Below are 16,389 nucleotides of genomic sequence, written 5' to 3'. Positions count from 1 at the left end.
ACTTGACTGCTATAGGAGTACGGTGTGCAAAAGAATGACAACCCCAAGCAGAGATCTACATTGGGCAATCACACCAGGTTTCTACCCTAAGGTCCTTTCCACCAAGTTGTGCCCCCTCCCCTCCAGAAGACTTGGCAACCAGAATGGACTGGTGTTGCTGTGGGAAGCAAGCCACATCACTCTCAGAATGACCAGGACAGGGCTGAGAATGTGGCTTAGTGGTAGAGTGATTGCCTAGCATGCATGAAGCCCTGGGTTCGATTCCTCAGCACCACATACACAGAAAAAGCCAGAAGTGGCACTGTGGCTCAAGTGGTAGAGTGCTAGCCTTGAGCAAAAGAAGCTCAGGGACAGGGTTTGGGCCCTGAGTTCAAGCCCTAGGACTAGCAAAAAAAAAAAAAAAAAAGACCAGGACAGAAGGAAAAAAATGGTCCAAATACACCAACACCATCCAGATGGACTGATTGGGGGTGGGGGGCAAATTCCACTTCCCTTAGAGTCATCTCTTGGTGGAGTCAGCTGGAGGATTCATGCCCCATGAAAGGGATTTCCCACTGTTCCTTACCTTCAGTGTTTGCCACTGAAAGCACAAGGGAAGATGGAAATATCTTGTACAGCCATGATCCAACCTTATTATTTACACCAGCGTTCTCTCCCTCCATGGTATTTAATAACTGTATTTAATAACTTCCCAGGAAACAAGTGAGGGATTTCCTGCTCTCTTGCTTACATTCATGGGGAGCTGTGAGAACACAGGTTCAATTCATATTTTCAAGTGAACTGGCTTGACTGAGCGCTGGCCCATATTCCTTATCTTTAGTTATTTTTTGCTCTAGGCTTGTGCTCTACTAGAGCTACCACTTCATGTCTGGCTTTTCTGGAGTAGATTTCTCTTTCTCTTTCTTGCTTGCTTTCTTGCTTTTGGAGACAATGAACCTCATGGACGTTTCTTGCCTGGTTTGGCTTTGAACTGCGGACCCTCAGATTTCAGCCTCCTGAGTAACTGGGATTCCAGGTGTGAACCACCAGTGCCTGGGCAGAAAGCCCAGGGAACATTGCAGTGTGATGTTGTAAGATGAGAATTCCTACAGGATTGTCAGCCTTCCTTCCGTCCCAAGCCATTGCTGTTGGCGTCAGTTAGTAAGTGCTCAGTTAGGAGCTAGTGGAGGTTTTTTTTACCTCTCTAACGAGAGGTTTCTCTCTGCTGTGGATCTTGCCATGGTGGATGAGGTTGGAGGAGGAGCTGAAGGCTTTGCCGCACTCCTTGCACTCGTAGGGCCGCTCCCCGGTGTGGGTCCGCACGTGTTCCGTGCGGCTGGAGGACGTGGTGAAGTCTTTGCCGCAGTACTTACACTTGTAGGGCTTGATTCCGGTGTGAATGCGGATGTGTTTGGTGAGGTATGAGAAGTACTGGAAGGCTTTCCCGCACACGTCGCACTCGAATGGCTTTTCCACCAGGTGCGTTTTCAGGTGGTCGTGCAGCAGGTTCGATCGGCTGTAGGACTTGCCGCACTCGGTGCAGCCGTAGGGCCGGTCCCCGGCGTGCGTGCTCAGGTGCTTGCGCAGGTAGGAGGCGTTGAGGAAGGCTTTCCCGCACTCCTTGCAGATGCAGGGTCGCTCCCCGCTGTGCGTGCGCACGTGGCGCCGGAGGTAGGAGGAGGCGTGGAAGACCTTCCCGCACTCGCCGCAGATGTGCGGCCTCTCGCCGCTGTGCGTTTTGCGCACGTGGTTGTGGAGGTAGGAGGAGTTGAGGAAGGCCTTGCCGCACTCCTTGCACAGGTAGGGCCTCTCCCCGCTGTGGATGCGCACGTGGCGGCGCAGGTAGGAGTAGGAGTGGAAGGCCTTGCCGCAGTCCCCGCACAGGTAGGGCCGCTCGCGGCTGTGGGTGCGGCCCACGTGGTTGCGCAGGTAGGACGAGGTGAGGAAGGCCCGGCCGCACTCCTTGCAGATGTACGGCCTCTCGCCGCTGTGGATGCGGGTGTGCTGCGCCAGGCGCGGGGCCGAGGCGAAGGCCTTCCCGCACTGCTCGCACGCGTACGGCTTGTCCGAGGCGTGCGTGGGGAGGTGCGTGATGAGGCCCGAGCGCTTGCTGAACGCCTTGCCGCAGTCCTTGCACTTGTAGGGCTTCTCGCCCGTGTGCGTCCGGAAGTGCTCCACCAGGCGCGAGTAGGTGGTGAAGGCCTTGCGGCACTCCTTGCACTTGTACGGCTTCTCGCCCGTGTGCGTGCGCATGTGCCGGCTGAGGTTGGAGGAGCGCCCGAAGGCCTTGCCGCACAGCTTGCACGCGTAGGTGCGGAGGGCGTGCAGGGGCACGGGCGCCGCCGCCTCGCTGGAGCGGCCGCCGGGGGCCGCCGGGGGCCACGCGTGCTGTGTCTTCACGGGTGTCTTGAAATACGAGTGCTCACTGAAGATTTCTCCGCCCTGCGCGTGATCACGGAGGGCCTGGGCGAGGTGGCTTCCTGCCTGGTGAAGAAAGGGCGGTTGAGCATCACAGACATGTTCACACTTACTAAGGGGTTTACCGACATGATGACGGAAACAGCGTGATGATCATGATGATGATGATGATGATGGTGGTGGTTTGCCACTTTGGTTGACAGGCCCACATTCCCTGCCCTGTGCATTTGAGTTGAATGGGGAACCCTTACACAAGAACCCCAAACTATCTTGTTCTAACCATGGACTAATTCTTGTCTGTTTTAATAAGATTTTTTTTCCTTTATGGTTGGTATTGGGGTTTGAACTGAGGGCCTTGGATTTGTGAGACAGGGGCTCTACCACTGAGCCACGCCTGGAACCTATCCTGAGTACTCAGGGGCGGGCACTGGCAGGACCTGAAACCTGAGGCAAGAGCGCGATTATCAGGGACCCCTGCTGGGACGCCCCGCCCCCTCCCCACGAGGGGACAGTTATTTCTCTCTGGTCTCTCATTCTCCTTCGGCTGACTTCCTCCAAGGCAAGTCAGGGTTTTCCCTCATTAACCTCCGGATTCCCCAGTGCTACTGCTTCCTCCATGCTGATAATGCAAGAAGAATGATAAACTATGTCATTGAGACCATGATTCGGAATTTTTGCCTTTTTATGACATTTTCCCAACAATATTCTTTGTCATGGAATGATGCCACACAAAAATGGCGCCCAAATTCTGAGCCACCTGCTTTAGTGTGTGTGTTTGTGTGTGTGTATGTATGTGTGCCAGTCCTGGGGATTAAATTCAGGGCCTGAGCACTCTCCCTAAACTTTTGTGCTCATGGTTGGTGCTCTACCATTTGAGCCATTTCCAGCTCTTTGCTGGTGAATTGGAGATGAATTTCATGGAAATTTCCTAGGCTGGCTTTGAACCATGATACCTGGCCTTAATTTTAAATCTGCTTTAATTTTAAAGCTGCTGTACAGGTATTCACAAATTGCTTGAAAAATCTGATGTCTAAACTGTGGGTCTGTATACGTATGAAGAAATTGGGGGAGGGGGAGCTGCGAAGATGGCTCAGTGGTAAAATGCTTCCCTTACATGCATGAGGTTCAATTCCTCAGCACCACATTAACAGAAAAAGCCAGAAGTGACATTGTGGCTTAAGTGGTAGAATGCTAGCCTTGAGCTGAAGAGTTGAAGGACAGCGCCCAAGTCCAGAGTTCACTCCCCACAACTGACAGAAAAAAAAAAAAGGAAAAAAATTTTGGGGGTGGGAGTACTGGAGTTTGCAATCAGTGCCTTGATGTTGGTCAGCTTGCTCACTCACGGCTGGTGCTCTACCGCATGAGCCACACCTTCAGTTCAGCTTTTTCCTCATTGTTTTGAAGATGGGGGATTTGTGTACTTTTCTATCCAGGCTGACCTGGAACTCTTGATCCTCCCATTAAAGCCTTTCTTTTTTTTTTTTTTTTTTGTAGGTCGTGGGACTTGAACTCTGGGCCTGGGCGCTGTCCCTCAGCTCTTCAGCTCAAGGTGAGCGCTCTACCACTTGAGCTACAGCGCCACTTCCGGTTTTCTGGTGGTTTATTGGAGATAGGAGTCTCACGGTCTTTCCTGCCCGGGCTGGCTTTGAACCGCGATCCTCAGATCTCAGCCTCCTGAGTAGCTAGGATTACAGGCATGAGCCACCAGCGCCCGGCTCCATTAAAGCCTTTTGAGTTCTGGAATTACGAGTTCTGGAATTACGGAACTCAACAGCTAGATTGTTTTTTGTTGTTGTTGTTGTCAGTCATGAGGCTTGAACTCTTGGCCTGGGTGCTTTCCCTGAGCTATTCAGCTTAAGGCCAGTGCTCTACCACTTGAGCCACAGTGCCATTTCTGGTTTTCTGGTGGTTAACTGGAGATAAGAGTCTTACAGACTTTCCTGCCTCAGCTGGCTTTGAACCACAATCCTCATATCTCAGCCTCCTGAGTAGTTAGGATTACAGGCATGAGCCACAAGAGCCTGGCTTAGACTGGTTTTTAAATACTAAAGACAAAACACAGGCAAGCACTCTACCACTTAGCCAAGCTCTCCATCCCCTTGTAAATTTGGGACATCCCAAATTCATTGTAGTGTGAGTGTTTCTCAGACACATTGCTCCCTGCTGAGTGAATAATACATTTTTTTCTAACATGGAATTGGAAATATTATTTTGGGTGAGAAAATAACAACTATCTCTTGTTAATCTTACTGTTCGTATCCCACTGGAAGTGTGTTTCCTCAAAGAGTCCTCCTGAACTGTTGACTCTTTAGTTTTAAGTTGCATTTCCCAGTCTGAAGATAAAACAGAAAAAAAAATTAATGTTTGGAGATAAATGGTCAATTGCAAGAGTTAAAAATGATAGAGCCCCAAGTGGTAGAGCGCTAGTCTTGAGCTGAAGAGCTGAGGGACAGTGCCCATGCCCAGAGTTCAGGCCCCATGACTGGACCCCCCCAAAAAAAATGTTGTAGTAAAAATGATAGAGCCCAACTTGTCTAGGATTTCAAATTGCATCTGGCTGAAAGAAGGGAAAGTAGAAGTGTTTTGACCGTGCCAATTATTGGCCATTGTTAAGAATGTGACTCAAAGGATTTATTTGTTTTTGTTTTTTTTTGTGTGTGTCAGTCCTGAGGCTTGAACTCTGGGCTTTTTCCTGAACTTTTGTGTTCAAGGCTAGAGCTCTACCTCTTGAGCCACAGCTGTACTTCTAGCTTTTCTGAGTAGTTTACTGGAGATGAGAGTCTAAAGAGCTTTCTTGCCTGAGTTGGTTTTGAACCATGATCCTCAACCTAAGCTTCCTGAGTAGCTAGGATTACAGGTGTGAGCCACAAATATAGTTTTTGGCAGTTTATTATGAGCTGATCCTTTGAAAATTCAAATGGATGATGGAGACGACAAGGAACACAGATCTGGACAAAGAACATGGGACAAAAAATGCTAAAAAAGGAAGAGGACATGATATCTTGGACAATCACAGGGAAGACTCAGTGGACAGAAGTAGGAATGGGAGAAGCTGAGGATTTCCCTTCTTCCCAGGTCAGTGGCCCAAGCCTTGTCCCTTCAAAGGTGTCTTAAAAGATTCCTCCCTTAGCTAGGTGTTATAATTCCAGCCACTGAAGAGGCTGAGATCTGAGGGTCACGGTTCAAAGCCAACTTGGGCAGGAAAGCCCATGAGACTTTTATCTCCAATAAACCACAAAAAGCAGGAAGCAAGTTTTGTCTCAAGTAGTAGAACACTAGTCTTGAGCACAAAGGCTCAGGGACAGTGCTCAGGCCCTGAGTTCAAGTCAAGGACCAGGGAAAAGAAAAAAAAAAGAAAAAGATTCCTCCCTATACTTCTAAACGTGTTCTTTCCAAACACTCACCATGGAGGGCTCCGCTCTGTACAAGCCACAGATCTTCTTCCAGCCAGGAGATCAGACTAGGTTTGATGGGTTCACGTCCTGTACATGGGGAGATATGCTTTCATGGGGAAGGTTGGAGCCAAAGCCATACACTTAAGGACAAATTGAGGAGCTATGCTTATTTTTGGTATGGGGTGTGTGTGTGTGTGTGTGTGTGTGTGTGTGTGTGTGTGTGTGTGTGTGTGCGCGCGCGCGTGCGTGTGTGTGTGTGTGTGTGTGTGTATGGACATGAGCTCGAACTCAGGGCCTACTTTTTTGTTTGGCATTTTTCCACTTGTGGCAGGTGCTCTACCACTTGAGCCATTCCATCATTTTGCTGGTTAATTGCAGATAAGAGTCCCATGGGCTTTTCTGCCTAGGTTGGCTCCAAACTGGGCTCCTCAGATCTTAGACTCCTGAATAATGAGGACTACAGGGATGAGCCACTGGTGCCTGGCAAGGAGCCATGCTTCTAATGGAGGCATTGGAATTCTTCATAGGCTAAACATTGCTGATATTGCCTCTTCCTGTGATTTAATACTCCTCAATCCTGAAGCCCAAACATCTACTGAGTACCCACTAACAAGCCACAAACAGAAAATGAAGTGCAACAAAGAAAAGGTTTTTGTTCTGGAAAACAAACGGTCAGCGATCAGTGATTGCTACGGAGTGCAGTACAGAGTCATCTAGATGGTGAGCCAACACAAATGGGATTTACACACAATTGCTAATTCTGTAAAAAGAGAAAGCCATTAAGTTATAGTTTTTTTCCTTTCTTTCTTGCACTGTTGGAGATTGCGTTATGTGCATTCAGGAAAGGGCTCTATCACTAAGCTACGACCTAGTGCAATGATTTACATTTCTGATGGGAAAAAGGTAACGTCACCTGGGACCGCATTTTGAGAATTATCACAGCAAAGTAAATGGTAGGCCCACATATCTATGATTTGGCTTTCTGCCCTACAAGAAAATATTAAATATAAATTTACTTTGTGCTGGGAGTCAGTGGCTCATGGTGTCATCCTAGCGACTTAGGAGGCTGAGATCTGAGGATCACAATTCAAAGACAGGGCAGGCAGGAAAGTCCATGAGACTCTTATCTACAATAAACCACCAGAACATCAGAAGTGGTGCTGTGGCTCAAAATGGTATAGCACTAGCCTTGATCAAAAACAGGATAGCACCCACGCCCTAAATTTAAGCCCCACAAACTGATAAAAGAAAACAAAACTTCCAAAGTTTTTTCTTTCTTTCTTTCTTTTTTTTTTTTGCCAGTCCTGGGGCTTGAACTCAGGGCCTGGGCACTGTCCCTGAGTTTCTTTTGCTCAAGGCTAGCCTCTACTACTTGAGCCATAACACTACTTCTGGCTTTTTCTACTATTTATTTATTTATTTATTTATTTTTTGGGTCCGGTTGTGGGGCCTGAACTCTGGGCCTGGGTGCTGTCCCTCAGCTCTTCAGCTCAAGGCTAGCGCTCTACCACATAAGCCACAGCGCCACTTTCAGATTTTTTCTTTTTGCTTATGTGGTGCTGAGGAATGGAACCCAGGGCCTCAGGCATGCAAGGCAAGCGCTCTACCACTGAGCCACCTTCCCAGCCCACTTTTTCTACTCTTTATTTGGACTGAGGAGTTGAACCCAGAGCTTCATGCACACTAGGCAAGCACTCTACCACTAAGCCATATTCCCAGCCCAAGTCCAAAATTTTTTGTTTTTGTTTTTTGGCCGGTTGTGGGGCTTGAACTCTGGGCCTGGGCACTGTCCCTGCACTCTTCAGCTCAAGGCAAGCGCTCTACCACTTGAGCCACAGTGCCACTTCCAGTTTTCTACTGGTTTATTGGAGATAAGAGTCTCACGGATGTTCCTGCCCATGCTGGCTTTGAACTACGATCCTCAGATCTCAGCCTCCTGAGTAGCTAGGATTATAGGCGTGAGCCACTGGTGCCCGGCTAAAGTCCAAAGTTTTATTTTTTTTTATTATTATTTTTTTTTGGTCCAGTCGTGGAGCCTGAACTCTGGGCCTGGGCGCTGTCCCTCAGCTCTTCAGCTCAAGGCTAGCACTCTACCACTTGAGCCACAGCGCCACTCCTGGCTTTTTTCTTTTTGCTTATGTGGTGCTGAGGAATCGAACCCAGGGCCTCAGGCATGCAAGGCAAGCGCTCTACTACTGAGCCACCTTCCCAGCCCCGAAAGTCCAAAGTTTTAAATGGTACACTTTTGATCAGTTTTCCTTTGTGTCACACCTCAAATATGAATCATCTGTGTCCAAATTGCCATGCTGTATATGCTACCTGCACATTAGTCACCCAGCAGCCTTCTTGCAACAGATCACTCATTGCTACACAGCAGTGCCTGGGTTCAAGTAGCCCTCCCCCCAGTAGTGATCGTGGTGATCAGTGGTAAAGAGAACTCCTAAATTGCTTAGGTGAAAAGTTCTAGGCTTCTCAGAAAGGAGAGGAAAAAAAATTATCTGCCAAGGTTGCTCATATCAACTGTGGGAAGGAATCCATGTGTGGAATTATGGAGAGGGAAAAGGAATTTGTGCTGGTTTTACTGCAACACCTGGAAACACCTGGGAAACTCTATGGAAAGGACTTACTCCAGATTGTGGTCGGAATCCCCTGGGGGTCTTGGGACAGATCCCTGCAGATAGAGTGGTACTGTGTCAGGATGCATCCTCCCAGTGTGTTTAGTGGAGCCCAGAGATCCTGTAGTGTACCCAGCATGGGACTGCGCCCTCCCCTAGGAGGTCCTAGGCAGGATGGAGTCTCACCGAGTGAGGCCAGGTTCTGGTAGGTCTCCAGCATCACCTCTCTGTATAGCTCTCTGTGAGCCCGATCCAGTAAGATCCATTCCTCCTGGGTGAAGCCCACAGCCACATCCTCAAAGGTCACCGAGTCCTAAACAGTCACACACACACACATCAGCCTCAGGCACAAGCAACAACAGCACCATCCCCACATTGAAAATGACATCCCAGTCAGCCCTGAATCCACATTCAGCTTCCTGTTTATCTGCTCCAGACGTGGGGGCTAGTGACCTTTTTTTTTTTTTTTTGTCAGTTATGGGGCTTGAACTCAGGGCCTGGGTATTGTCCCTGAGCTTCTTGGTGCTCAAGTCTTGAGCCATAGTCCCACTTCTCGTTTTTGAGTGGTTAATTGGAGATGAGAGTCTTATGGAAACTTTTTTTTTTTTGGGTCCGGTCGTGGGGCCTGAACTCTGGGCCTGGGTGCTGTCCCTCAGCTCTTCAGCTCAAGGCGAGCGCTCTACCACTTGAGCCACAGCGTCACTTCCGGAATTTTTCTTTTTGCTTATGTGGTGCTGAGGAATGGAACCCAGGGCCTCAGGCATGCAATGCAAGTGCTCTACCACTGAGCCACCATCCCAGCCTCTCATGGAAACTTTTCTGCTTGGGCTTTGAACCATGATTCTCAGATCTTAGCTTCCTGAGTAGCTAGGATTACAGGTGTGAGCTACTGGTGCCTGGCACCCTTTTGGTCATGAACAACTCTAACCACTGGACCAGAGCCCCCCTCCTGTAAATTATAGTTTAACATTCCTGCACATGCACTGGATAAATTGTTGAATAAATACTCAAGATAAGGACACTTGGGGTGACATTGGTCAAGATGTATTGTATTCATAAACTGCTTTGTTGAATGTCAACTGCTTTGTACAACTATGTAAAGAAAAAAGAAATGGACACTCTGTTTTTTTTCCTTTCTTTTTTTTTTTATTGGTTGTGCAGTTTGAACTCTGGGCTTGGGTGCTGTCCCTCAGCTCTTCAGCTCAAGGCAAGAGCTCTACCACTTGAGCCACAGCACCACTTCTGGTTTTCTGAGTGGTTTATTGGAGATAAGAGTCTCACAGACTTTCCTGCCTGGGCTGGCTTTGAACCACGATCCTCAGATCTCAGCCTCCTGAGTAGCTAGGATTACAAGCGTGAGCCACTGGCACCTGGCTTCACTCTGTGTTTCTTAATTGAACAAAGCACTTGGCAACATACCAAATGTGCACTTGTGCCATAAGGGCTATGACTACTTCAGAATTACTGAGGTCCTGGCATGATTTTCAGGCATTAGCCCACCATGAGGAGAGATGCTGTTTCCTGAGGTGACTGTCCTGGGAGCTCAGTCTTTGAGTGGGGCTCTCTACTGGCTTTAGAAGCTCTGGAGTTGGAACTGAAGCCTGGCTCAAGTGATCCAGCACTAGCCTGAGTGGGAGAAAGCTCTGGAGCCCAGCCTGCCTAGAAGGCCAATGTGTTCCTAGCAAGGGCATGGCATCGTGGTGCTTTCTCTGCATACCTCGTAGCAATGTGTCAGGCAATCAGCTACCATCCTCTCCACCTTTGCCTTTTCTTCAGGCCTCTAGAAAGACGACCACCTGGAAGAAAAGAGATAGGAGGCCTGAGAACACAGAGCCCATCATAATTCCTACACCTGCATGGCTAGGAACCATTCCATCCTAGCACACACACACACTACTGCTTATCCATGCCAGGGAAGTCCTGTCTCACCTAGAACTGGGTGAGGGCTCAGGGGCTGTGCTGTCCACTGGGGAAAAGTGCACTAGCCTCACTTTACTGGTAAGGAAATCTCTGGCCAGATGTAACACTATATTCCACCGTGGCTATCATCACAATAATAATATAGGACCTCTTTTCTTTTCTTTTTCTGGTCCTGAGGCTTGAACTCTGGGCTTGGTTGCTATCCCTGAGTTTTGTTTTGTTTTTTTCTCTCTCAAGGCTAGTGCTCCACTTTTGCCTTTTTGTGGTTAATTGGAGATAAAGTCTCACAGACTTTCCTGCTTGGGCTGGCTTTGAACCGCAATCCTCCAATCTCAACCTGCTATCTTCAAATCTCAGCCTTCTGATTAGCTAGGAGTACAGGCATGAGCCACCAGTGTCTAGCTCCTCTTTCTTATTTTTAGTGGCATTGGGGATTGAACTCTCATCTCCCCCATCTTGCTCACTAGGCAGGCATACTGCCACTTGAGCCACACCTCCAGTGGTAACATCTTTTTTCAAAACACACATACTTGGAATTGTCCTATACAAGGTCATTTATCAGTTGGGCCTGAAACATCCCCATAAGCTCATATGTACTGAAGACTTGGTCCTCCAGGACTTTGGAAAGGGGAGTGGGTCTGGATCTTTCTGAATGGCTCAATGCATTGATGGATTCCTATACTAGGAGGTGGTGGAAATGTCTGGTTTGTCTCCTTGGAGAAAGTAAGTCACTGGGGCGTGTTCTTGAAGGGTGTAATTTTCTGACCCCTTCTGCTCTCTGTCCCTGTTCCTGGCCACCACGAGGTGAGCTTTGTCTTTCCTTGAGCTGCTCATCATGTTATTGTATCACCCCAGGCCCAGAAAAAACAGAGCCAAGTGTTCATGTCTGGACCCCTGAAATCCAAAGCCAATCTTCCCTTTCCCCTTCCCTTCCTTTCCCCTTCCCTTCCTTTCCTTTCCCCTTCCCTTTCCTTTCCCCTTTTCTTCCCCCCCTCTCCCTTCCTTCCTTCTTTTTCTTTTCTTTTTCTGTATGCCAGTACTGGGGCTTCAACTCAGAGGCTGAGTAATGTCTCTTAGCTTTTTCACTCAAGGCTAGCACTCTGTCACTTGAGCCAATTCCTGAAATAGTCACAAAAATATGTCTACAGTAGGGCACCAAGTGGCTCAGAACTGTAATCAGAGAATCAACTGAGATCAGAGAATCAACTAGAATGAAGCCAGCCCGGGCAGGAAAGTGTGTGAGACTCTTATCTTCAATTAACCAGCAAAAAGCCTGAAGTAGAGCTGTAGCTCAAGTGGTAGCACTCTGGTCTTAAGCAAAAAAGCTAAACGATAGTACCCTAAGTTCAAGCTCTAGGACAGATACACTGAAGAGGAAGAGGAGGGCGGGGAAGGAGGAGGAAGAGAATTTTGAACCACTTCACACCTGCTCACCTGAATTCACTGGGATCAATATATCTGCGAGATGGGAGGAAGCAGGGAATGGAGTCAGCCTCACCAAGCACTGGAAATTCCTTTCCTTGTAGGAAACAACGCAGAGAGGTGGCTTTGGAAGCTTCTGAAAGGGACCTGTGGAGATGAGGCTCTAAGTAGCAAGGATTACAGGGGTGAGCCACGGGTGCCTGGCCCAACTCTCCTACTTATTTGTGCAATTAAACCACCATCTATCCAGCACAAAGGCACAGACTGATACATAATGGATTAAAAAATTACCGCAGCTAAACATCAGGGCTCAAGCCTGTAATCCTAGCTCCTTAGGAGGTTGAGATCTGAAGACTCAGAAAGCCCATGAGACTCTAATCTCCAATTAACCACCAAAAAGCTAGCAGTGGAGCTGTGGCTCAAGCAGTAGAGTGGTAGCCTTGAGAAAACTCAGGGACGGGCACCCAGGACGAGTTCAAGCATACACACACGTACCTGTGGTAGCCAATGGCCATGAATACCCTATGAAGTCAACAGTACTAGGCAAATCAAAGCCAATGAAATCAGAACTGGAGGCATGGCTCAAGTGGTAGTGCACTTGCTTAGCATGCCAACATCCCTGAGTTCAAATCCAATGCTGTGAAAGAAAGAAAAAGTTTAACCCCAACAAAAGTGATGTAACCTTGTAAATGTGTTAACCAAGAAATTCTGACACCGGGGCCTAATGCTAGGCCACCAGCCTCCTACCACTAAGGTACATCCCCACCACGTAACATGTATACATACACGCATGTACGCATGCATGCACGTATATTATATATACATAGGTATTTCTGAGAGATTTGCAGCCTGTGTCGCTAGTGTATTTTGGGCATTTCATCGGTCACTGGACCTCAGTTGCGAATTCAACTTTCTCACTGGCATGTGCGTGAAAAACAACGAACCCATCAACCCTGTCGCTGTGTTCGGGCGCACGTTTCTGACGCACTCGGTCGCCGCTGGATGGCGACAGGAGCCCCGTGGACGAAGCCCCGAGCCCGGCAGCCGGGACACTTCCCGCCCGCTCCCCCGAGGGCCTGACAGGGCCGCGCGCGCCCGGGTGGAAGCAGGCCTCGGTGGGGTCCGCATGCCGTGTGGACGCCCCGAGGCCCCGCCCCTCCGCGGCCCCCCAGCACATCTGGAACTTACCCAAATGAGGGACGCACCCACCACGAGGAGAGGGTGCTCGGGACCGCCGAGCGCAGCCAGCGCCGCCGGCAAAGAACCCGCGGGTCGCTGACGTCACTTCCGCTTCCGGCCCACGCGTGGAGCCCGTGGCATTCGGGACGCAGCCCCTGGGGACTCGCAGGAAGGGAAAGCCTGTTACCTTTGGAAAGGCTCCAAATGGACTTTGGAAGACAAAATTGCCAGAGGTCGGGGCGGGGCCCGCCAGGGGCGTGGCTACGTCTCGGGGGCGGGGCCTCCCTGGGGGCGGGGCCTGGGGCAAGGCGGAGTCCATGCCCAGGGCGGGGCCGGGGTGCCGAGGAGTGAGGACTTGCTCTTAAGAGATGCCCAGAAAAGATTTTTCCCTAACTGCCCATGTTTTTAGACCTCTCTGTTGTTAAGCCAACCAATGCTTCACTTGATCTACAGGTCTATCAGTTTCTAGGTTTTTTATTTTTTTTTTAGTGCTGGCCCTGAGGCTGAACGTTGAGCAGGCCTAAAATTAAACTTCAGTACTGCCATAAATAAATAAACGTGAAAATAAACTACATTTTATTTCATCCTTTTTGTTCTTACGCTGCTTTTCACCACACACACATTTTAAATACAGAGAGAACTTTACTCAGTGACAGTTAACCCAATGATGCTCAAACAACAGAGGACAGTTCTTGGAACTGTCAAATATCTACACATCACATCACATCTTGACTACAAAAGCAAGGTGTAGTCAGAATAGAGTGCTGTGCTGCTCAACACCTGAGCAGAAGCAACACAGCAGCCTTGCTAAAGGAACAAGGTGGAACTTTTCTCAATGGCACACAATTGCAGGAACCAGCATCACCAGTGAGCTTGCCAGTCTCTGTGGCCTGACATTCATTCCCTAGGCTTCTTTCCAGGATGACATCGTCAGTCCCTGACAGCCTTGCCCCTCCGTTCACATTCCAGCAGCTGTTCACCAGGGTGGCATAGCATGGAACCCATCAAGAATATGGTAAATAGCTGGGCACTAGTGACTCACCAGTGTAATCCTAGCTACTGAGGAAGCTGAGATCTGAGAATCATGGTTTGAAGCCAGCCTGTGCAGGAAAAGCCATGAGACTCTATCTCCAATGAACCACCAGAAAACCAGAAGTGGAGCTGTGGCTCAAAGTGGTAGGGCACTCACCTGGAGCAAAAGTGTTCAGGGACAGAGCCTAGGCCCCAAGTTCAAGCCCCATGACCAACAAGAGAACAAAGAATGTGGTAAATGAACCTTCTCACAGTCTTGAAATTCCCTGGAGAGTGTCAGGAGGCTTTGTGAATTGGTATGTGGTTATTGCAACTTGAGGAATACGTGAACATGCGCGTGCATATCTTACATGCATACGGCTTCTCGCCAGTGTGGGTCCTCTGGTGCAAGATTGGAGCAGTGGGCAAAGGCCTTGAAGCCACACTCCTGGTATTATAGGGGTGCTCTCCTGTATGGATCCTCCTGGATGGGTCAGGTCAATTGAGGCTGAAAGCCAGCAGCCTGTGCAGGAAAATTCATGGGACTCTTTATCTCCACTTAACCAGCAAAAAGCCAGAAGTTAAACTGTGGCTTAAGTGGTAGAACACTAGCCTTAGAGAAAAAGCTAAAGGACTATGTTCAGACTCTGAGTTCAAACCCTAAAAGTACCATAAAAAACATTTTTAGGATCTTGAACAACAGGAACCAGGATACAAGGACACATGCACCTCCATGTTTATTGCAGCCCTGTTTACAATAGCCAGGATATGGAAACAACCCAGATGCCCCACTACAGAAAAGTTGTGGTACCTATATACAATGGAATATTATGCAGCCATTAGAAAGGACAAAATAATGGCATTCACAGGGAAATGGATGGAACTGGAAGAAATCATGTTGAGTGAGGTAAACCAAGAGCAAAAAGACAAATGGCATATGGTCTCCTTGATAAGTGGTTATTAAATCCAAAATGTAAGGAGATATGACAAAGTAAACAAGACTGGAGAAACAAAGGACCTCCACTCACTTGGTTGAATCATTACTAAATGACCCCATGCTGATGACCACCTGTATGGTATATATGTGTATGTGTGTGTGTGTGCTTGTGCACATTGGAGGGAAACTAGAAAGAGGACACAGAAACAGAGGGAAACTGGAAAACATACAACAGTGGGACCCATCAGCTGCACTGAACATTGATCAAAACAAACTAAGCAACTCAATGGCAGCGATGGGAGGGAGGGAATGAGCGGGAAAGAGGGAACAGCTGACACTATGCAAAAGGAAAGAAATGTACATATCACTCCATGTGTAAGAATTAACTGTATTTTCAAAGTTCATAGAACTCATAAACTTCATAGACCATGAAAAGACAATTTGCCCCATGAAGGTTAGAATGTGTTTGATACTTTAAGTATCACAATACTGTGAAATTTGTGAAATTCATGTAATCACTTAATCGCAATAAAATTTTTTTAGGGGCTGGGAAGGTGGCTCAGTGGTAGAGTGCTTGCCTCACATGTAAGAGGCCCTGGGTTCGATTCCTCAGCACCACATAAACAGAAAAAGCCAGAAGTGGGCGCTGTCGCTCAAGTGGTAGAGTACTAGCCTTGAGCTGAAGAGCTCAGGGATAGCGCCCAGGCTGAGTTCAAGCCACAGGACTGACAAAAAAAATTTTTTTAATTTGAAAACAAATACAAATCAGTTTTGTTATTTTAACTCCTGCAGCTGGTTTTTCATTTTGTTTGTTTTTCCCCTACTCCTATGGCTTGAAGACACCCAGCTGTTTTTCCTGAGCTTTTTTGCTCAAGGCCGATGCTTTCTCTACTACTTGGCCCACAGCTCCACTTCCAGCATTTTGGTAATCAGTTAGAGATAAGAGTCTCATGGACTTTCCTGCCTAGGCTGGCTTTGAACTGTGATCCTCAGATCTCATCCTCCTCAGTAGGTGGGATTGCAGCATGAGCTACCAGTGCCCAGCTTTGGCCATTTCTTTCTCTTTTCTTTTTTGTCGTTCGTGGGTCTTGAACTCTGGGCCTTGACCATTTCTTTATGCAAATCTTAATTCCATTTTCCAGTGTGTCTTCAGAATATGAAAAACCACTTAGTACCAGTGAGCCCACACATGCACAGGAGCTTTTGAAGGGACAAGCCTGCAGCAGGATACAGATGGTAAGATCAAGGAAGAATGTCTCCTGTTTATTTATACTCAGAAAACCACAGAGAGTTCCATTTTAGGAAATCAGCCCAAACAGGAGCTAGGTGAGGACTGGGAATGTGGCTTAGTGGTAGAGTGCTTGCCTAGCATGCATAAAGCCCTGGGTTCAATTCCTCAGTACCACATACACAGAAAAAGCCGGAAGTGGCACTGTGGCTCAAGCAGTAGAGTGCTAGCCTTGAGCAACACAAACTCAAGGACACTGCCCAGGCCCTGAGTAGAAGCCCCAGA

General features: G+C 48.3%; 1 protein-coding gene across 1 annotated transcript; it reads right to left on the bottom strand.

Annotated features, from left to right (window-relative positions):
* Window positions 1-420: 420 nt before the first annotated feature.
* LOC122119557 (zinc finger protein OZF-like) lies at window positions 421-13,120 on the bottom strand. The gene is made up of 7 exons (XM_042693549.1): window positions 12,938-13,120; window positions 11,762-11,896; window positions 10,125-10,203; window positions 8,594-8,720; window positions 5,802-5,879; window positions 4,648-4,730; window positions 421-2,463 (listed from the first exon to the last, which is right to left on the bottom strand). Exons 3-7 carry the CDS (start codon window positions 10,155-10,157, stop codon window positions 1,153-1,155), a joined length of 1,632 nt encoding a protein of 543 aa, XP_042549483.1. The 5' UTR covers window positions 10,158-10,203; window positions 11,762-11,896; window positions 12,938-13,120; the 3' UTR covers window positions 421-1,152.
* Between the last annotated feature and the right edge of the window lie 3,269 nt (window positions 13,121-16,389).

This window comes from Dipodomys spectabilis, unplaced genomic scaffold (genome assembly GCF_019054845.1).
Source record: "Dipodomys spectabilis isolate Male_0828 unplaced genomic scaffold, ASM1905484v1 ptg000173l, whole genome shotgun sequence".
NCBI lineage: Eukaryota > Metazoa > Chordata > Mammalia > Rodentia > Heteromyidae > Dipodomys > Dipodomys spectabilis.
This window is presented reverse-complemented; position numbering and strand designations above follow the sequence as displayed.